Source organism: Dicentrarchus labrax, unplaced genomic scaffold (assembly GCF_905237075.1).
Source record: "Dicentrarchus labrax unplaced genomic scaffold, dlabrax2021, whole genome shotgun sequence".
NCBI lineage: Eukaryota > Metazoa > Chordata > Actinopteri > Moronidae > Dicentrarchus > Dicentrarchus labrax.
Window position 1 is genome coordinate 7,398,990 of NW_026136718.1, and position 15,522 is coordinate 7,414,511.

At 38.8% G+C, this 15,522-nt stretch overlaps 1 protein-coding gene across 2 annotated transcripts in view; it reads left to right on the plus strand.

Annotated features, from left to right (window-relative positions):
- Nucleotides 1-14,031, plus strand: part of ap1m3 (adaptor related protein complex 1 subunit mu 3) — a 30,327-nt gene extending 16,296 nt beyond the window's left edge. For both annotated transcript variants that reach the window (XM_051376051.1, XM_051376052.1), the window contains exons 7-12: nt 4,253-4,395; nt 5,562-5,633; nt 5,927-6,085; nt 8,440-8,565; nt 8,999-9,074; nt 12,433-14,031. In XM_051376051.1, coding sequence (XP_051232011.1) covers nt 4,253-4,395; nt 5,562-5,633; nt 5,927-6,085; nt 8,440-8,565; nt 8,999-9,074; nt 12,433-12,455 — 599 coding nt within the window. In that variant the 3' untranslated portion in view covers nt 12,456-14,031. The remainder of the gene's footprint in view (nt 1-4,252; nt 4,396-5,561; nt 5,634-5,926; nt 6,086-8,439; nt 8,566-8,998; nt 9,075-12,432) is intronic.
- The last annotated feature ends 1,491 nt before the right edge of the window (nt 14,032-15,522 follow it).

A 15,522-nucleotide genomic window follows, 5' to 3' on the forward strand; every position in this document is an offset into this window, starting at 1 on the left:
TATGTAGTTAAACATGTGTTATATGTGTAAAAGCTTTTATGAGGAAGCAATAGTCACATAAACAGTAGAGTTTACTTGACATCAAATTCAACGAATGTGATAAATTGGCAAAGTCTGTGTGGATAATTTAAGAGTTAGAGTTAAAACTTAAAATACTTTCAGTGGAACATGTTGCTTGTTATTTTAAAATGTTGGTGTATGTTGGCATTTATTTAGGTCCGTTGTTCCCAATTTTGTTTTGTCGGACGTGCCCCCACGGCTCTGTCAGATGAGCTCCATAGTCGTTCATCTACACCACCTGTCACTTGCAAAATGTGTTCTTTAAAAGTTGATTTTGAGATCCTGGAATAGTTGGTTTCTTTACTTAAAGTTTGCATTTGTAGTATTTTATCACATGGAGTGGCAGAACCATCTTTAATTTTTTTTTTTTTTTCAATCAAATCCTAATTTCTATTTTTGGCTGAGCTGCAGTCTTTCCACAGCTGATGCAGCGCCTGGGGTGCATGTACCCCTGGTTTGGAATTATTGCTGCTTCTTGAAAAATGCAATGTTTAGTAGTTTAAGTGGAGTGGTATGCATGTGTGACATCAGATAGGCGTTATAAGTTCATCCATTATCGGTCTTGCCTCTCCCCTTTTAGTGGGACATTGTAAATTGGTTCACTTTATTTTACACTGAACTGTGAAAGGAATTGGACATCTTTTGATAGAGAACTTTTGATAGAGGCAATGTTTTTTAAAAAAATTTAATTAAAATAATTCATCCTATATATACATTTCCAAAATTGCTTCAAAAATTGCTAGAATAGCTCTTAAATGGCAAAAATGATTTGTAAATATGTTACTGGTTGACAGTTGAGCACTCGTCTATTCACTCTCCACTTCTTGAACTCACCCTCACACTTCCACCTTCGGCTCCTCTTTCTGTCTAAACCCCCTCACTTCTTCAAATCCCTCACCCAGCTTAGCTTTCATCCTTCCTCATCTTCCTTCTCCTCTCCCCCTACTTTCCCAATTTTCCCAGTAATGTCTCCCACTGCTACATCTCTCCTCGTCTGTTCCTGCACCCTCTCCTCCTTCTCCCTCTTTTCCTCCCTCTCTTTTGCCTACTTTTTATCCCCCCTGCCGCTCCTCACTGAAGGGGAAAGGCTCTATCACTGTCTAGCCTCATTGCGTCTGAGTTAATCCTCACCCCAGGCTACAGCCCTGCAGATGAAAGGTGAGGGTCTGTGGATATCCTGTATATGCAGCCCACAATCCCCCTGCTGTGTGTTGCAGTCTGGGAAATAACATATCCTCAGAAAAAATGATCAGAAATAATGATCAAACAAACGCACTGACAGATACAGCAACACACACACACTGCATGTTTATACAAATATTAAAATGGGATTTTCACTCTCCTCCTCAGCACTTGCACTTTTTTACATATCATTTCGCAGAAATTTGGTGTTTATCATATTTGCCTGATCTGCACATTTTTATCACAGCTGGATACAGCCAAAACGTGAGAGAGTATAAATCATTTAACACTGCCCTCTGCTGGCAGAAATCCAGAATGGTCACTACAGGGAACTGAGAGAAAAGTCATACAAGTTACATTCATAGTATTTTCTAATTAAAAGCAGCTGCATGAAATCACTGCCCACAAAAAGCGAGTTATTTCAGACATCACTCAGTCAAGATGAATTAAGTTTGATCTAAAATATGGTCCGTAATATCCTGAGTGTCTACACCTGCTCACATTCCCCTTAATTAAGATTAATCTTAATTACTAATCAGAGTTGTTTGAAGCTTGCGGATGTGATGTGTGTGGTTTGAGAGATTTTGTTTTTCAAAAGGTTCTTAGCTGAAAATGTGAGGACTATCAACAATAATGTTATCAATTAATCTTATTAATCCAGTTAATTGTCTTAGTAAAAACACCTAGGGTAAAATCTGCAAAAACTGTTTTATCTAACCGGCGGTACAAAATGCAGATATTTTCAGTTGTACCATCATGTCTTAACATTTGAGAAGGTGGAACATATAAATATTTAGCATTGTTGCTTGAAAGATGACTTAAATTATTCATCTTCCTTCAAAAGAGTTGCAGATTAATATTCTATTGAGAAAATAATTTGTATCCTGTACCTTCAACCTTTAAAAGCTAGGAAGACTTGTTTAAACTGTCCACCCATCTCAGTGATATCACAGCACTGTAAGATGCTTTGGACCGAAACATTTAACAAATGTCATTATAAAACAGTTCCCCGTGTCTCTTTTTTTAATGTGCGACAGCAGACAGAAAACCGATTAGGTTCCTCCTGTCTGCTGCTGTGTATTAAAAGCACAGAAACAGGTGAGAGCAGCTTTAAAAGGTGAATCACAGGGGACACTGCTGCATCTTCAATCCTCACCTGACATGTACACACACACACACACACACACACACACACACACACACACACACACACTATACACAAACTCACACATCTGTCTCTTCTTCTGGCCCCTGAGGTCCTTGCAATGACAGAGAGTGTCCCACATGACCTTTCTTTGTTGTCTTCTTGATAACGCTGCATGGAAGTGTGTTAGTGTGTTCCTGACATAAAAACAAACAGAAACCGAGAGATAGAAGACATTCCAAAGGGCCTTCCCTGCTTTGCTTTTCCAGGAGTGCTGTGCTCCTTAGACTTCACCTCAGCCAGTCCCCACTCACTCATGAGGAAATGTCACACCCACATACACACATAAAAGCAAAATCAATAGAGAACCGAGCAAGCAGCAAGCAAATGTACATAAACCTATGCACGTACACACACTCAGGAGGGAGAACAATGAACAAGGAAGCTGCATACACAAATACACCCAAGTTCACACACACACACACACACACACACACATACAGTATTCTCTCCGACAGGCCTCAGTGCTGGTCCAGGGCTGCATTCAGAGCAGGTGAGGCAGGCTTTAGCTGACGGTTGAATGGAAGATTTAGTTGAAGGCCCACAGGCCCACAGTCATTACAGCAGTTTTCCACCACTCAGCACCCTCCATTAACCACGGAGGAGGAGAACATCGGCCGTTCTCCAGCAGACTACAGATGCCACCATTAAGGGGGTTGCGTATTTAACTGCCGATTGCAACAGAGCTGCACTCTTACTCCACCCGTGAGAGGATTTGTCTGAAAAAGTCTAATTTTGTTCAACAAGGAAAGGATTTAGTGGACACTGTCTGCTGATTTTTGTCTATAGTAGCCTCTGTAGTACTCCAGTATAGGTTAGATAAAGGGCAGAGCACTGCTCAAGTGGTCACCAACATATGTTTTTAAAAACCCACTGTTCACTATACTCTTGCGTTATCACAATTATTTGGTTGTTCAATAAATCAGTTTATTTATCAAGCAAATTTCTCAAACGTGAGGATTTGTTACTTTTAACAGTATTCCTTTTTATCAGTAAATTGTAAGATATCACAAATTTAATCACAAAACAAGGAATTTGAAGATGTTACCTTTATAAACTGGGAAATTATTGGGCATCTGTAATTTCCTAGACTACGGGTTAATATCTCCTCCTCTGTGTCTGGCAGGTTTGAAACACCTTAGCTGACATAAATGGCAGTGTGCTTTAGCAGTCATATTACTAATGATCTAGTCTGAAAAACAGCGCGAAATCTCCCATTCGCATAAAGACTTCCGTCTAGGTGTTATTTCACAAAATAAGACCATAACAAAAGACTTACATCAGTGTGGTAGGTGGCAGAGTAATGAAAAAAAAACATCTCATAATTTCAGTAAGAGATGTGTGTACTTTTTTCTGGCTGATAGTACAATATTTATTTTGTGAGGCAGCTGAATGGGCTTCAGTGGAGGAGAAGTTGATGGCAGCAGGCTTTGAAGACAGGCAGTGTGTGTGCTTGTGTGTTTACGTGTTTGTGTGTGGCAGCTAAATAACTGTTCAGTGGGGGACAAGAAGAGGGCAGATGGATTTGGTCGCACACTGCGTGTAAAGTGTGTGTGTGTGTGTGTGTGTGTGTGTGTGTGTGTGTGTGTGTGTGTGTGTGTGTGTGTGTGTGTGTGTGTGTGTGTGTGTGTGTGTGTGTGTGTGTGTGTGTGTGTGTGTGTGTGTGTGTGTGTGAGAGACTGAATGAATGTTTGTCAGTCATCATTACCTTGACCTTGATTTCCCCAAGGCTGCGTGGAAGGCTCTCAATCTTTTGTTGTGTATTTCTGTGTGTGTATTGTTTGTGTGTGTGTTTGTGTGTGTCAGGAGAAAAGAGTAAGACAGTGGAGCTAGAGGATGTGAAGTTTCATCAGTGTGTCCGTCTGTCACGCTTCGAGAACGACCGCACCATCTCTTTCATCCCCCCCGACGGCGAGAGCGAGCTCATGTCCTACCGCCTCAACACTACAGTGAGTAGGACACACAGACAAATGTCTCCCTTTAACACACACATGCACACACGCACACTCAGTCGACCTACATAGCAGGAACACCAAGAACACATATCCTATTTGTCTCATAGTAAGGTTGTGATTATGATAAGCGTATAACCAATAATTTGGTAGTTGCCTGATATTGCCTTATTACAGATATACTGGTACTACTAACGTATATGTTGGCAAATATGTAAATAAATCTTGTGGTACAGAAATGTTTTATATGATATATTTTTGATACTTGCTTTTCTTATTTCATGTTTAAAATATTTGATATTTTATTTTATTGTATATTTTTGTGTACTTGATTAAACTTCCAGTGAAGTTTACTGTTAATAATTTATCGTACTAAGTACCACCATTATGACCAATTCAAATACAGTAGCCTTGGCCGACCCTATTCAGTTACTGATATTTCAAAGTCGCAAATTGTTGTAAATCGTGCATTAACGTGACTATGTAGGAGTTTGATATTGTGACAAAATTTTACAGGAAATGCAAAACTTATTTTAAATGACATTTCAGCAATATCACATTATTCATTTTGTAGAATTTTGATGGTATTATGTCTCTAAGTTAATTTTTAAAAATATATTTCAACGATTCCCCCATGTACTATAACGTACCATAGTTTAAGAATCAGTGAGCTATAATAACACACAATCAACAAAGTCCTATAAAAGTGAATACCACATCAGATATATTCCGCTGTAATTAGTCTCAAAACAGAATAAAGTGGACAACCAATCTATGAACCAAGAAAGCTTCCATTTGCTTGTAGTAAAGTATTAACTTGTAAGATTCCACAACTATATCAAACTCTCACTCATGTTAATGCCAAGTTACAATGACAACTAAAGTAAACAACGGCTCAGTTAACCTACCACTGGCACGTGTTGCCACTCATCTTGACATGCTCGTATACATGCTGCCCAGTGACCTTAAGGATACTGAGTGGGGCCGCTGCTCTTGAAATCTATGTGAACTGCGAGCCTTCTAAACAGTTATTGCCTCCCTTGTAAAAACACAATCTCTCTCTGTCCTTTCCACTGTGTCACTCTGGTGATGTGTGTTGTAGTGATGCAGTTCAGTTCTGTTCTCGCCCCTCTGACCTTGTCCACTCTCTCCCTGGCTGACAGGTGAAGCCTCTCATATGGATCGAGAGCGTGATTGAGAAGTTCTCTCACAGCCGTGTGGAGATCAAGGTGAAGGTAATGATAAGTGACACACAAACACACACACACACACACACATACCATGTTCTTATCCACCCGTCTAGACCCTTCACTGAAACGTATTTAGTATTTATGACACATACTTCTCAGGTGGATTACCGCTTACCATCTGTTTGTGCCAGTGACGGCTGCACAGACTCAAAAATAACAAGCTGCAGTGTGCATAATCACAAAGACCTCCTTGATTTGAATTTGGATGTGCATGCTCTTTTCTTTATCATAAAGGTCTACGATGACATTTGAACTCTGTCCTCTGTCACCTTCCACAGGCTCGGAGTCAGTTTAAGAGCCGGTCCACTGCCAACAATGTGTCCATTCTGGTGCCAGTTCCCAGTGATGCTGACTCACCTAAGTTCAAGACCAGCAACGGCAGCACCAAGTGGGTGCCCGAGAAGAACGTGGTGCAGTGGAACATCAAGTCTTTCCCTGTTAGTGTGGCAAAATATCCCAGTTTCTAACCTAAAATACATTTAGTACATGATGATGCTGCAGAACAGAAGGATCTTGTTTCACCACTATCAGGATTTAAAGGCAAAGCAGCATCAGTGTGATACACAGTGGTGGAAAGTAATTAAGAACATTTATTCAAATACTATATAATTTGAGTTACCCTTACTTTACTTGAGTATTTTCTTTTTTCTGCTACTTTATATTTCTACTCCACTGCAGGTCAGGGGCAATTAATGTAGTTTTCACTCAATATATTTGATACATTTAGTTTGATTTGTTATTTTGCAGATGCAGATTAAAAATACAAAATATAATCAACAAATAAATGATGATGTATTATCATAAATTAAGATTAGATCATAATTTATTGTTCCCAGGGGGGCATTCAGAAGCTATTCAGCAGTATGTCAATTTTTTGAAATTACCAGCTGCTACATTAAAGTGAACACATTAATGCTTCAGTAATTATAATCCAATGTTAAACATTATTCTGAAATGAGCCATTTTTCCAGTCCAATTTTAAATGCAGGACTTTTTTTGTTACAGAGTATTTCTGCACTGTGGTATTGCTGCTTTTACTAAAGCATCAACAAGGAATTTTCATTTTGAAGCTGTAGTGTTCCCACCGCCTTGTTTCATTTATTTCAAGGGGCAGCTGACCAAATCTGACCCGGTGGCGGGCTTTAAAAATAACCGTATAGAAAATTGTCTTGCTGATGGTCTTGTTCTGTATGTCATATAAAGGTATCAGCATGAGATTTTACTATTTCATAACCAGTTAAAAAGATCGGAGAGTACTTCTTCCACCACCTGATGATACCTGATATCTACACAAGCTTGAACCCGCCCCAGTGTCAAAAAATTAAGTTGCGTTTTGACTCTGACACGTATTAGACAGCAGCTTTTTATCACATTATGATCAGCCTCCCCACCCACAAAAAAACACCCAGGATCACATCTTATCCCTCCATTTTCTGCTGTTCCTTTCACTGTTTTGTCGTCAGTGCCTGCTGTCATTAACACTTCAAAAGGAAATTTAAAAAAACTCTTAGAGCATTAATTCAGTTGAGGTTCCTTTTATCTGTCAAGTTCTGACATCCCCTCAGTAATTCATTATACCTGCAGCCTGTCGAGGAGGCTTAAGAATCACCATCACCGGTGATGTATTGTTATCCAGCCCGTGTATGACTCTGTAGTGCATTTTTCTCTGTCACTGTCAACCTTTGGACACTATAAAACTGCTTATTCTCACAGGAAACCATACTTAACTTGTAATGTTTGTTTGAGGAAAGAAGGATGAAGCATGGCTTGTTGTGATAAGAGACTGATAAACACACTCATTTACAGTCCACCAGCCCCTTAGCTCTGTCTAGTTATTTACAACCCTAATCTACAAACATTATCCTCCTGTAATGGGGACAGAGTATAAAGCTTTTAGAAATCCGTCCATTTGCCATCAGCTATTTTATAAGCATGAATATCTACATCTTTTATAGATTTCTCATTTATTGGCTTTGGGTACGTTGTGCACAAAGTGAAATGTTTTCTTACCAGCCGTAGGCAAGGATAGGATAATAAGGTTTTCCACAGCAACTGTATAATGCCAAGGAAAAAAACATTTTTGAAAAACATTTTCAGTTTATAAAATGTTCTGAAAAATCAATTTTCCCAATCAGCTTCTTACTGTGACAGCCAAGTTCCTACATGAACACACAATTATCTGCCAAAGTTACAGTTTTGGTTATTTCCAAGGAGAAAGTTTTCGTTTCTGTCTGTCAATCAAAACTGATAAGATAGCACCCACACAGTCCAGATAATTTTTTAGAAAGGTCATCACTCAAAACTAACCTAATCTGTTTTTAAAGACTATATCCTTACATATCAATACATTTTAAATAATAATAGTTATAGATGAATAGTGGTTTTAAATCTAAGGCTTAGGGACTTAAAAGTCTACATGGTAACTGATTTGCAACAAGTAAAACCAAAGTACAAACTAGCAGACTCAGATGATGTGTTACACAATCTCTTGCATGAAGAATGATTAACCTGTTTTTTGTGTTTATAGCCTAGATATGTTTGCCAGATTAAATCTCATAAACTGATATCTGATTCACCTTGATATGAGACGGTAGTCCCACGTTGCCTTGAGTATAAAGTTTGTTTTGTTTTTAGAGAAAACAACCCTGTATTAATTGGAGTTCGACACCTGGGAACAGAACTCATCAAACAAACTAAACTGTGCTATCTGAAAGTCTTTGTGAACAAATGAATGTTTTACCAGATGCAGTAACAGCTTTGTGGCCTCTCTCTTCTGTTTTGGCATGTGTAGGGTGGTAAGGAGTACATGATGCGGGCGCACTTTGGGCTACCCAGTGTGGAGAGTGAAGAGCTGGAAGCGAAGAGACCAATCACAGTTAACTTTGAGATCCCCTACTTCACTGTGTCTGGGATTCAGGTTGGACTCTTTATTAACACCCATTACATTACACAGTCTTTCTTTAGTCCTACTTCCTTGTTTTTTAACTGTCATTTCTGCTTGTACTCCTTGACATTGGCACATAACTGCACTGCAAATGAATGCAAATCGCCGTTACTAATACTAAACTAAATAAATAACTTATTAAGTCCTCTCACAGTCCAGGAGGTTCTTGTAGTTTCATTTTGTTCCTATCCTGTGAAAACCACCTAAGAAAAAACAGCCTGTGAGCTAAGAAAAACAGCATTTTTAGTTTTGTAAAATAAATTTTTCAGATAATCTAATGGGTTTGAAATGGTTATTTATGGTATTTAGCTTTAGAAGTAGGATCATTTTCCAAATACAGACTATATATGGTGGTCATCAATGTGTTTATAAAAATAATTATATTTAACCTGTCTGTGTTCCCTAGGTGCGTTACCTTAAGATCATAGAGAAGAGCGGTTACCAGGCATTACCATGGGTGCGCTACATCACACAAAGTGGAGGTGAGAACAAACACACCGACATATACACACACCCATAAACCCACACATACCCTTCTGATTCTGAGACCTCAACTCTCTTCTTCCCAATTTTTAAACCTGTTTATCTGGCTGTGTCAAACTCATTCAGATAATTTTTTACGGAGGCTAACATGAGGTCAGGGACCGTGGTGCTACAATCTGGCAGCCTATTATAGTTTTAAATCCCCTGAAAATCTGCTTTCAAGTATTTCTATGAAGAAAATAAGTTAAGTTCAGAAAAAACATTCTTTGGTATTATTTATTAAAGAGTTTAACACTCAAAAACTCAACTAGTCTGCCTCATCAGGACAGGACAGACAGTGACTGACAACCAGAGAAGGGCAAAGTTTAAACAACACATTATAAAATATATGATCTATTAAGATGAATGTTAATAACGAATATCCAGAGCTCACACTGAGTAGGACTTCCCATTTCACTGTTTTGCTTTTTCTGTCCGGAGTCCAAACCCATTAGCAAATTGGAGGTTACCACGAGGTTAAATATCCTTGTTTTCCTTGCGAGAGCTGTGTCAGGATCAGTCTCTCTGCAAAACCTATTCAGTGTGTGCCCTAGGAGTGAACCCAACTGTAAAACATCCATCATATCCATTACCTGGCTCTATCACCATGAGTCATGGCCTCGGGGGCTTAGACTGACACCACACAGGATGCCAAGGAGAGAAACTTTACAAGCCTGAAAGCTTTTGGTGTAAAATTCTTTTTGTTTTGGTTGTCCAAGTTTGAACAGGGCTACTGTAAAGTCAAGTGAATGCAGTCAAACTTGTTTCGCAGAGCTGGCACCTAGGATCTGTAGATTCAATCGCTACTATGCGAATAAACTCTTGTGCATCGTGTCTGTCAAACTCCAGTGTGACACCAAGGGACATAAGCACCTGGAGATATTTCAGTGTTTGTGAACTTTGAACTTTTACCAACCTAACTAGAGATTTTACTTGGAATAATGTTGAAATATATAAGAAGGTACATCTCTTCCTTAAATATATGCTTGATTTTGGACGGATCACACATCATTGTATATTGCCACATTCAAGCTACAGTATATTGATGAGACTGCAGCAAAATCCTCCGTACTAGCTCACTAGTTTCAATGCAGGGCAAATGGAAATGATATGGAGATGGAAGCCCAGTGCCTCCACTGGACCACGGCCAGAAATCCTTAAGTTTCATACCTGACGTACGCCCTAGGAATGAACCTGACTCCATTACATCCATCATAACCATTACCTGGATGTGTCAGGTACGAGTCAGGGGCTGCGGAGGTTGAATGATGCCACAGAGTGCCAGGAGGCTCCCAGGGTGGCACTCAGCGAATGCCAAGGTTACTATCGCCTTGCAGTAACATCAGCAAGGAAGCAAAGGAGATAAGGGGGGGGGATGAGTGTGAATGAAAGAAGGAAGAGCGATGAAGTTGGAGAGAAGGCCTATCACCTTTCTCTTATTGTTATCATCAGCAACATGGGGAGGGAGGGGCAGAGAAGACAGTGATGATCACATTTCACTCAGCACTACACACAGACACACTCACACTGATTAAACAATACCCTGATACTGTAGACTGACTGTGCTGACTTATTAATGAGTGATGAAGAGGCATTTAGCAGCCGTACTGTACAGCAGTAACGACTGACGACTGCACAAATATCAGACAGTCAGAATAGGATCTCGCAGCATCACACTGCAGTTCGATCTTTCAACTGATTTCGACTGAAATAAAAATGACTGGACACCCGAACGTTACACATATATACGATTGCTGAACATCTTGTTCTAAATCCACGGACACTGATACGCTGTTATAGTTCTGCAAAGTTTTGTAACCTGGCCGCAGGGATTTGATCCCATTAAAACGCCGGCATTAGTGAGGTCGGCCACTGAAGTTGGTGATAAGGCGTGGTTCTAGAGGTGTCCAATACATGAACACATTTGAATACAAATTAATCTTTATCAACTGATTTTCAAAGTGAACTGACCGTACTAAATCACTGTTGTCACTGACCGAATGCGTAGCTTTTAGCAGTGAAGCTCACGGGTGACTCAGAGCACCATTGTCAGCTCAGCTGTGATTCACAGGACGTTACTTCCATGTTAAAAGCCATTAAAAGATTAAAACCACAGAAACAATCATAATCTAATACGTCATTAATGAAAGGCTGCTGAGCTATTAACCTTATGTGCAGTGCTTATATATGCTAATTTTATACTGAACTGAACTTTGCTCAGACTAGCAAAAAAAGTGAACATACCCCACAACTGAACAGGCAGAATCATTGATGTGTTCATTAACTGTTGCACATACTGAAATGCATTTGAATTAGGGCTGCATGATATGGTAAAATATATATATATATATATATATATATATATATATATATATAATATATGTATATATATATGATTAATTTGTCAGATATTAAGATTGTAAAATAATTCATGATTAATCAAAAAATTGCAATTTCTGCAATTTGAATATTGCACCTGACCATATTGCAATTTCGATAATATTTCAATTAAATGTGCAGCCCTAATTTGAATAGAAAACGTGTAACTTGGGGACAAAAGTGTACAAACTACATAGTCAGTGAATCTTTGAACTCTACCTGGCTTGCAGTTGGTGTTCTATTTCGTCCGTACCATGTTAAATGGGGCTGAGGTCAGGGCTCTGTGCATGCCAGTGAAGTTCTTTCCAACGCAAGCTGGCAAAAAGCATTTCTTTAAAGAGAGCTGAAGTCATCTCTGTGCTAACCTCTGTTCCACCAGCTCCTGTAACTCGATCACATCTCTCATTGAGCATTTAATTCTGAAAAAATAATTGGTAATATACTATTTACCAATCATACTATTTATTATATAAATATTGAATAAAGAATTTAAAAAAAAGAAATATTAACATTTCCATGAATTATAACTAAAGGAGAACAGCTGCAAACCAACAGTACAAAAACTATGTGGATAGGTGAGACCATGTTATCTTTTTTATTAGACAGTCCTGGGTACACACGTGCAACATAACTCAGTAAATCAGATTTTGCCAATTGAATATTGAGATTTTGCAATGAATTAATAGTAAATGTAAATGTGAATGATTTTTAGAATTTCATTTTCTTTTGACAAGACTCTTCACAGTCTGAAACCTCAATATCTAAGAAAGAGATGAGTTAAATATTGGTAATATGATTTAGTAGAATGCCACTACAGCTAGTTTTTGTGCAAATCTTGTTTAGGGATTTAATATGGCTTATATTGGCAGTGATGTGATGTGCAGGGGTGATGAGGGGAAGAAAGCTGTGTTAATGCTCTGCTGTTACATTTCTTGGCAGATTACCAGCTCCGGACAAACTAAAGGGCACAGATGCTGCTAGACGAATGGATATTTTCTCTCTCTGTCTGTCTTCCTCTCTCCTCTCCTCTCCTCTCCTCTCCTCTCCTCTCTCTGTTTGTCCGGCTCCCTGTCTGCAATGGACAGCAGAGGACAAGTGCAGGAGGACACAGGAAATGTTTCACCACTCTGAACAGAAACAAGACATCATCTCTTCCAGTAGGACATTCTCAACTCAGGCGGGAAAGGCTGGTGCATCACCTCTGACCTGTGACTTTTTTTTTTAAGGACTAGAGTAAAATGTTTTAATATGCGAATAATGAACTCATGACTTTGTGACACCGTCTGGTTCTGGCAAGCTCTCATTTCCTCGCTGTTAATGTGATATCCCTCGAGGTTAATTTAGAGCAGAATTTGGGGAATAAGACATTATTTTTAATCATGTTTTCCTCACAAAGACAAAAACTTTTTTTTTTATTAAGAGATTTGAAGCATTATCTTTTTTGGGTATTGTCCTCTGAAACGTGTAGCTTTCTACTGTGTAACATGTAAACCGACAGATTGTGTAGTGCCAATATACAGTAACTGTGATGAGTCATTGTCATTTTTCATTTCTCAAAGGGCCATTACAATACAGATGTGTTCCATGTACTCCATCCCATTTTTTTTCCTGTTGCTGCATGGAGGATTTTAAACCACTACACCACATCTGTCAGCATCTATACTGTAAGGGTTTTTATTCCTTATATGTTTTGTGCTTAATATCCACTTGATTATCCATATACGGTAAATTTCAACTTGGCTGTTCATCTTCATCCCTCTCAAAGGCATATGTTTTGCTAGAACCTCTATTTTATGTGTTCATTGCCTTAAAAAAATTGCCTATGTATCATCACCTTTAGCACTGTGAATATAATCCTCAGTGCACTGAAACTAACACCAGCGACCAGATCAATGATTAATAAGGCACAATATTGTCGGAGTCATTGGCAATGTAACATAATACCGTCAACGCTCTCCCATGGGGCCTGTAACCTTGTCCTTGTGCTCGAAATCAGCTTGCAGCTTTGAGGCCGAGTCTAAAGGAATGAGTATGGTGCGGAATTCTTTGTCATTTTTATCTGTTGTTTATACTGCGCTAGTTAGTCCCCTGTGGAAAAGAACAAAATGGGGTGGGGGGAGCAAAGGTAAAATAACCTGAAGGGATTTCTTTGCAGAATCAGAGAATATTGACAATATGTTGAGGTAATTGTTTTTCCATGACTATTTTTTTTATATGTCGACCTCTGCAGGCCTCTATACGTCTTCAAAGCAGTTTGCGGTGTAATTCACTCCCTCTGTTGTGCATGCACTGCAGCACATCAGGTCAGCTGCACTGCCAGCAGCAAAGAAGAGAGTCCAGTGTCGATTTATTGCATCTCTGTTGTTAAGACAAAACCTTCTGTTACAATCATTCCATTCTCTCGTGTGGGGACATTTTTCAGACACCATTGAGGATTGTTAATAAGTGTGTGTTATCATGTGTCGTCATTAATTTATCAACAATTTGTCGATAGGAAGCAAAGGGATATATTTGAAAATAAACATTTTTTGTATCTTGTTTTGGAATACTTTTTCGTTTGTAAATGGTTTGAATGCAGTTCCTAACAAGACTGTTTCAACAAATTGTGATGGATGAATAATATGATGAAATGTATTAAGAAATTAACTTATTAGTGGACAGTACTGCTATATATGAAGCTAAAACCAGCAACAGGTTTGCTAAGCTTAGCATAAAGAAAGGAAAACTGTTAGCAACAGTTAGATTCTTTCCCAAGATAACAAAATCTGCCTACCAGCTCAGAAATGACCACAGGACTGTGACAAAATGTTGAACTATTCCTTTAAATCGTGCTATATAACTATTCTGTTGGTTACTCAAACAGGATCACACACATACATATCAATCACTTCATTTAAGTATTACTAATGATTTAGTAAAACTAAATTATATTTAACCTACAGCAGATTAATGACAGCCAAACTAAAACTAAACTAAATGTGCTTTCATGTGCTATGTCAAAATCTGTCAGAAGTATAGTCTGATACATGTGGACATACACTAGTACACATGTTTAAGACAATTCTGATACAAAAAATATACTGTGATTTAGGACAAAATGGTGAATTTTTCATTTAGACTAAATAGCAAAACACATTTTGTCTGTTTTAAATTGTTTGTGTTCAAATATTTTCACTGTCTTGGCTTGACAGAAAATAATCTTTAAATCTTTTCCTCCCACACACTGCTCCCTCCTCAGTTTCAGACCGGCCTCCCTCGGCGCTCTGCTCACCTCTTCTTGCTGTCACGCATGAACACACAACCTGCCATTGCTACTTTAAACTGTAGGTCAAAATACAGATTCATGTAAGTAAGGATTACAGGATTTCTGTGTGTGCTGTAAAAATTCAGTGTGAGCCTTGCTTTATTCTGTGTGTGTTGGAGAGAGAGAGAGAGATGGTGCTAGTCTATACCAGCCCCTACTGGCCGCTGCCTTGTGCATTGTGCCTTCAGTTTGCTGTCCGTCATCACTCCAACAATGTTTAACTGTGTGACTCCTTTTGTCTCAAGGCAATAGGCTGTGCGTATGTGCAGACAGATAAAGAGGCGTGACTGACTCACACACACAAATGAGACACAATGCAGGACCTTTTTCTGAGGTTCTTCTGTAAGGCAGTGTGAGGAATGACTCTCAAAGGCTTTGGACACATTTTACGAACACGAATGACCTTGATTTGTCACTGTGCAGTTATTCTTAATAGTGTTTTTTTTCCCACAGAAAGGGACCTTTTTGCTTTGAAAGTAAATGCTGTAACACTGGAAACAAATGAGACAATACAGCAATGTCACCGTACTGTAGATTCCCTGAAGATGATTAAGCATATTGACAACTCAGTTCAAACTTTTGCAAGTGCATTGAAATTCTATGACTGGCCATGTTGATGTAATGGATTTAATTTCGCAGAGTTTTTTTCCCCCAACAGTTTTTTTTCTCCTTTTGTGCTTTGTGAGGAATGATAATGACCTTTTATCTGAGCCAATAATGCATCT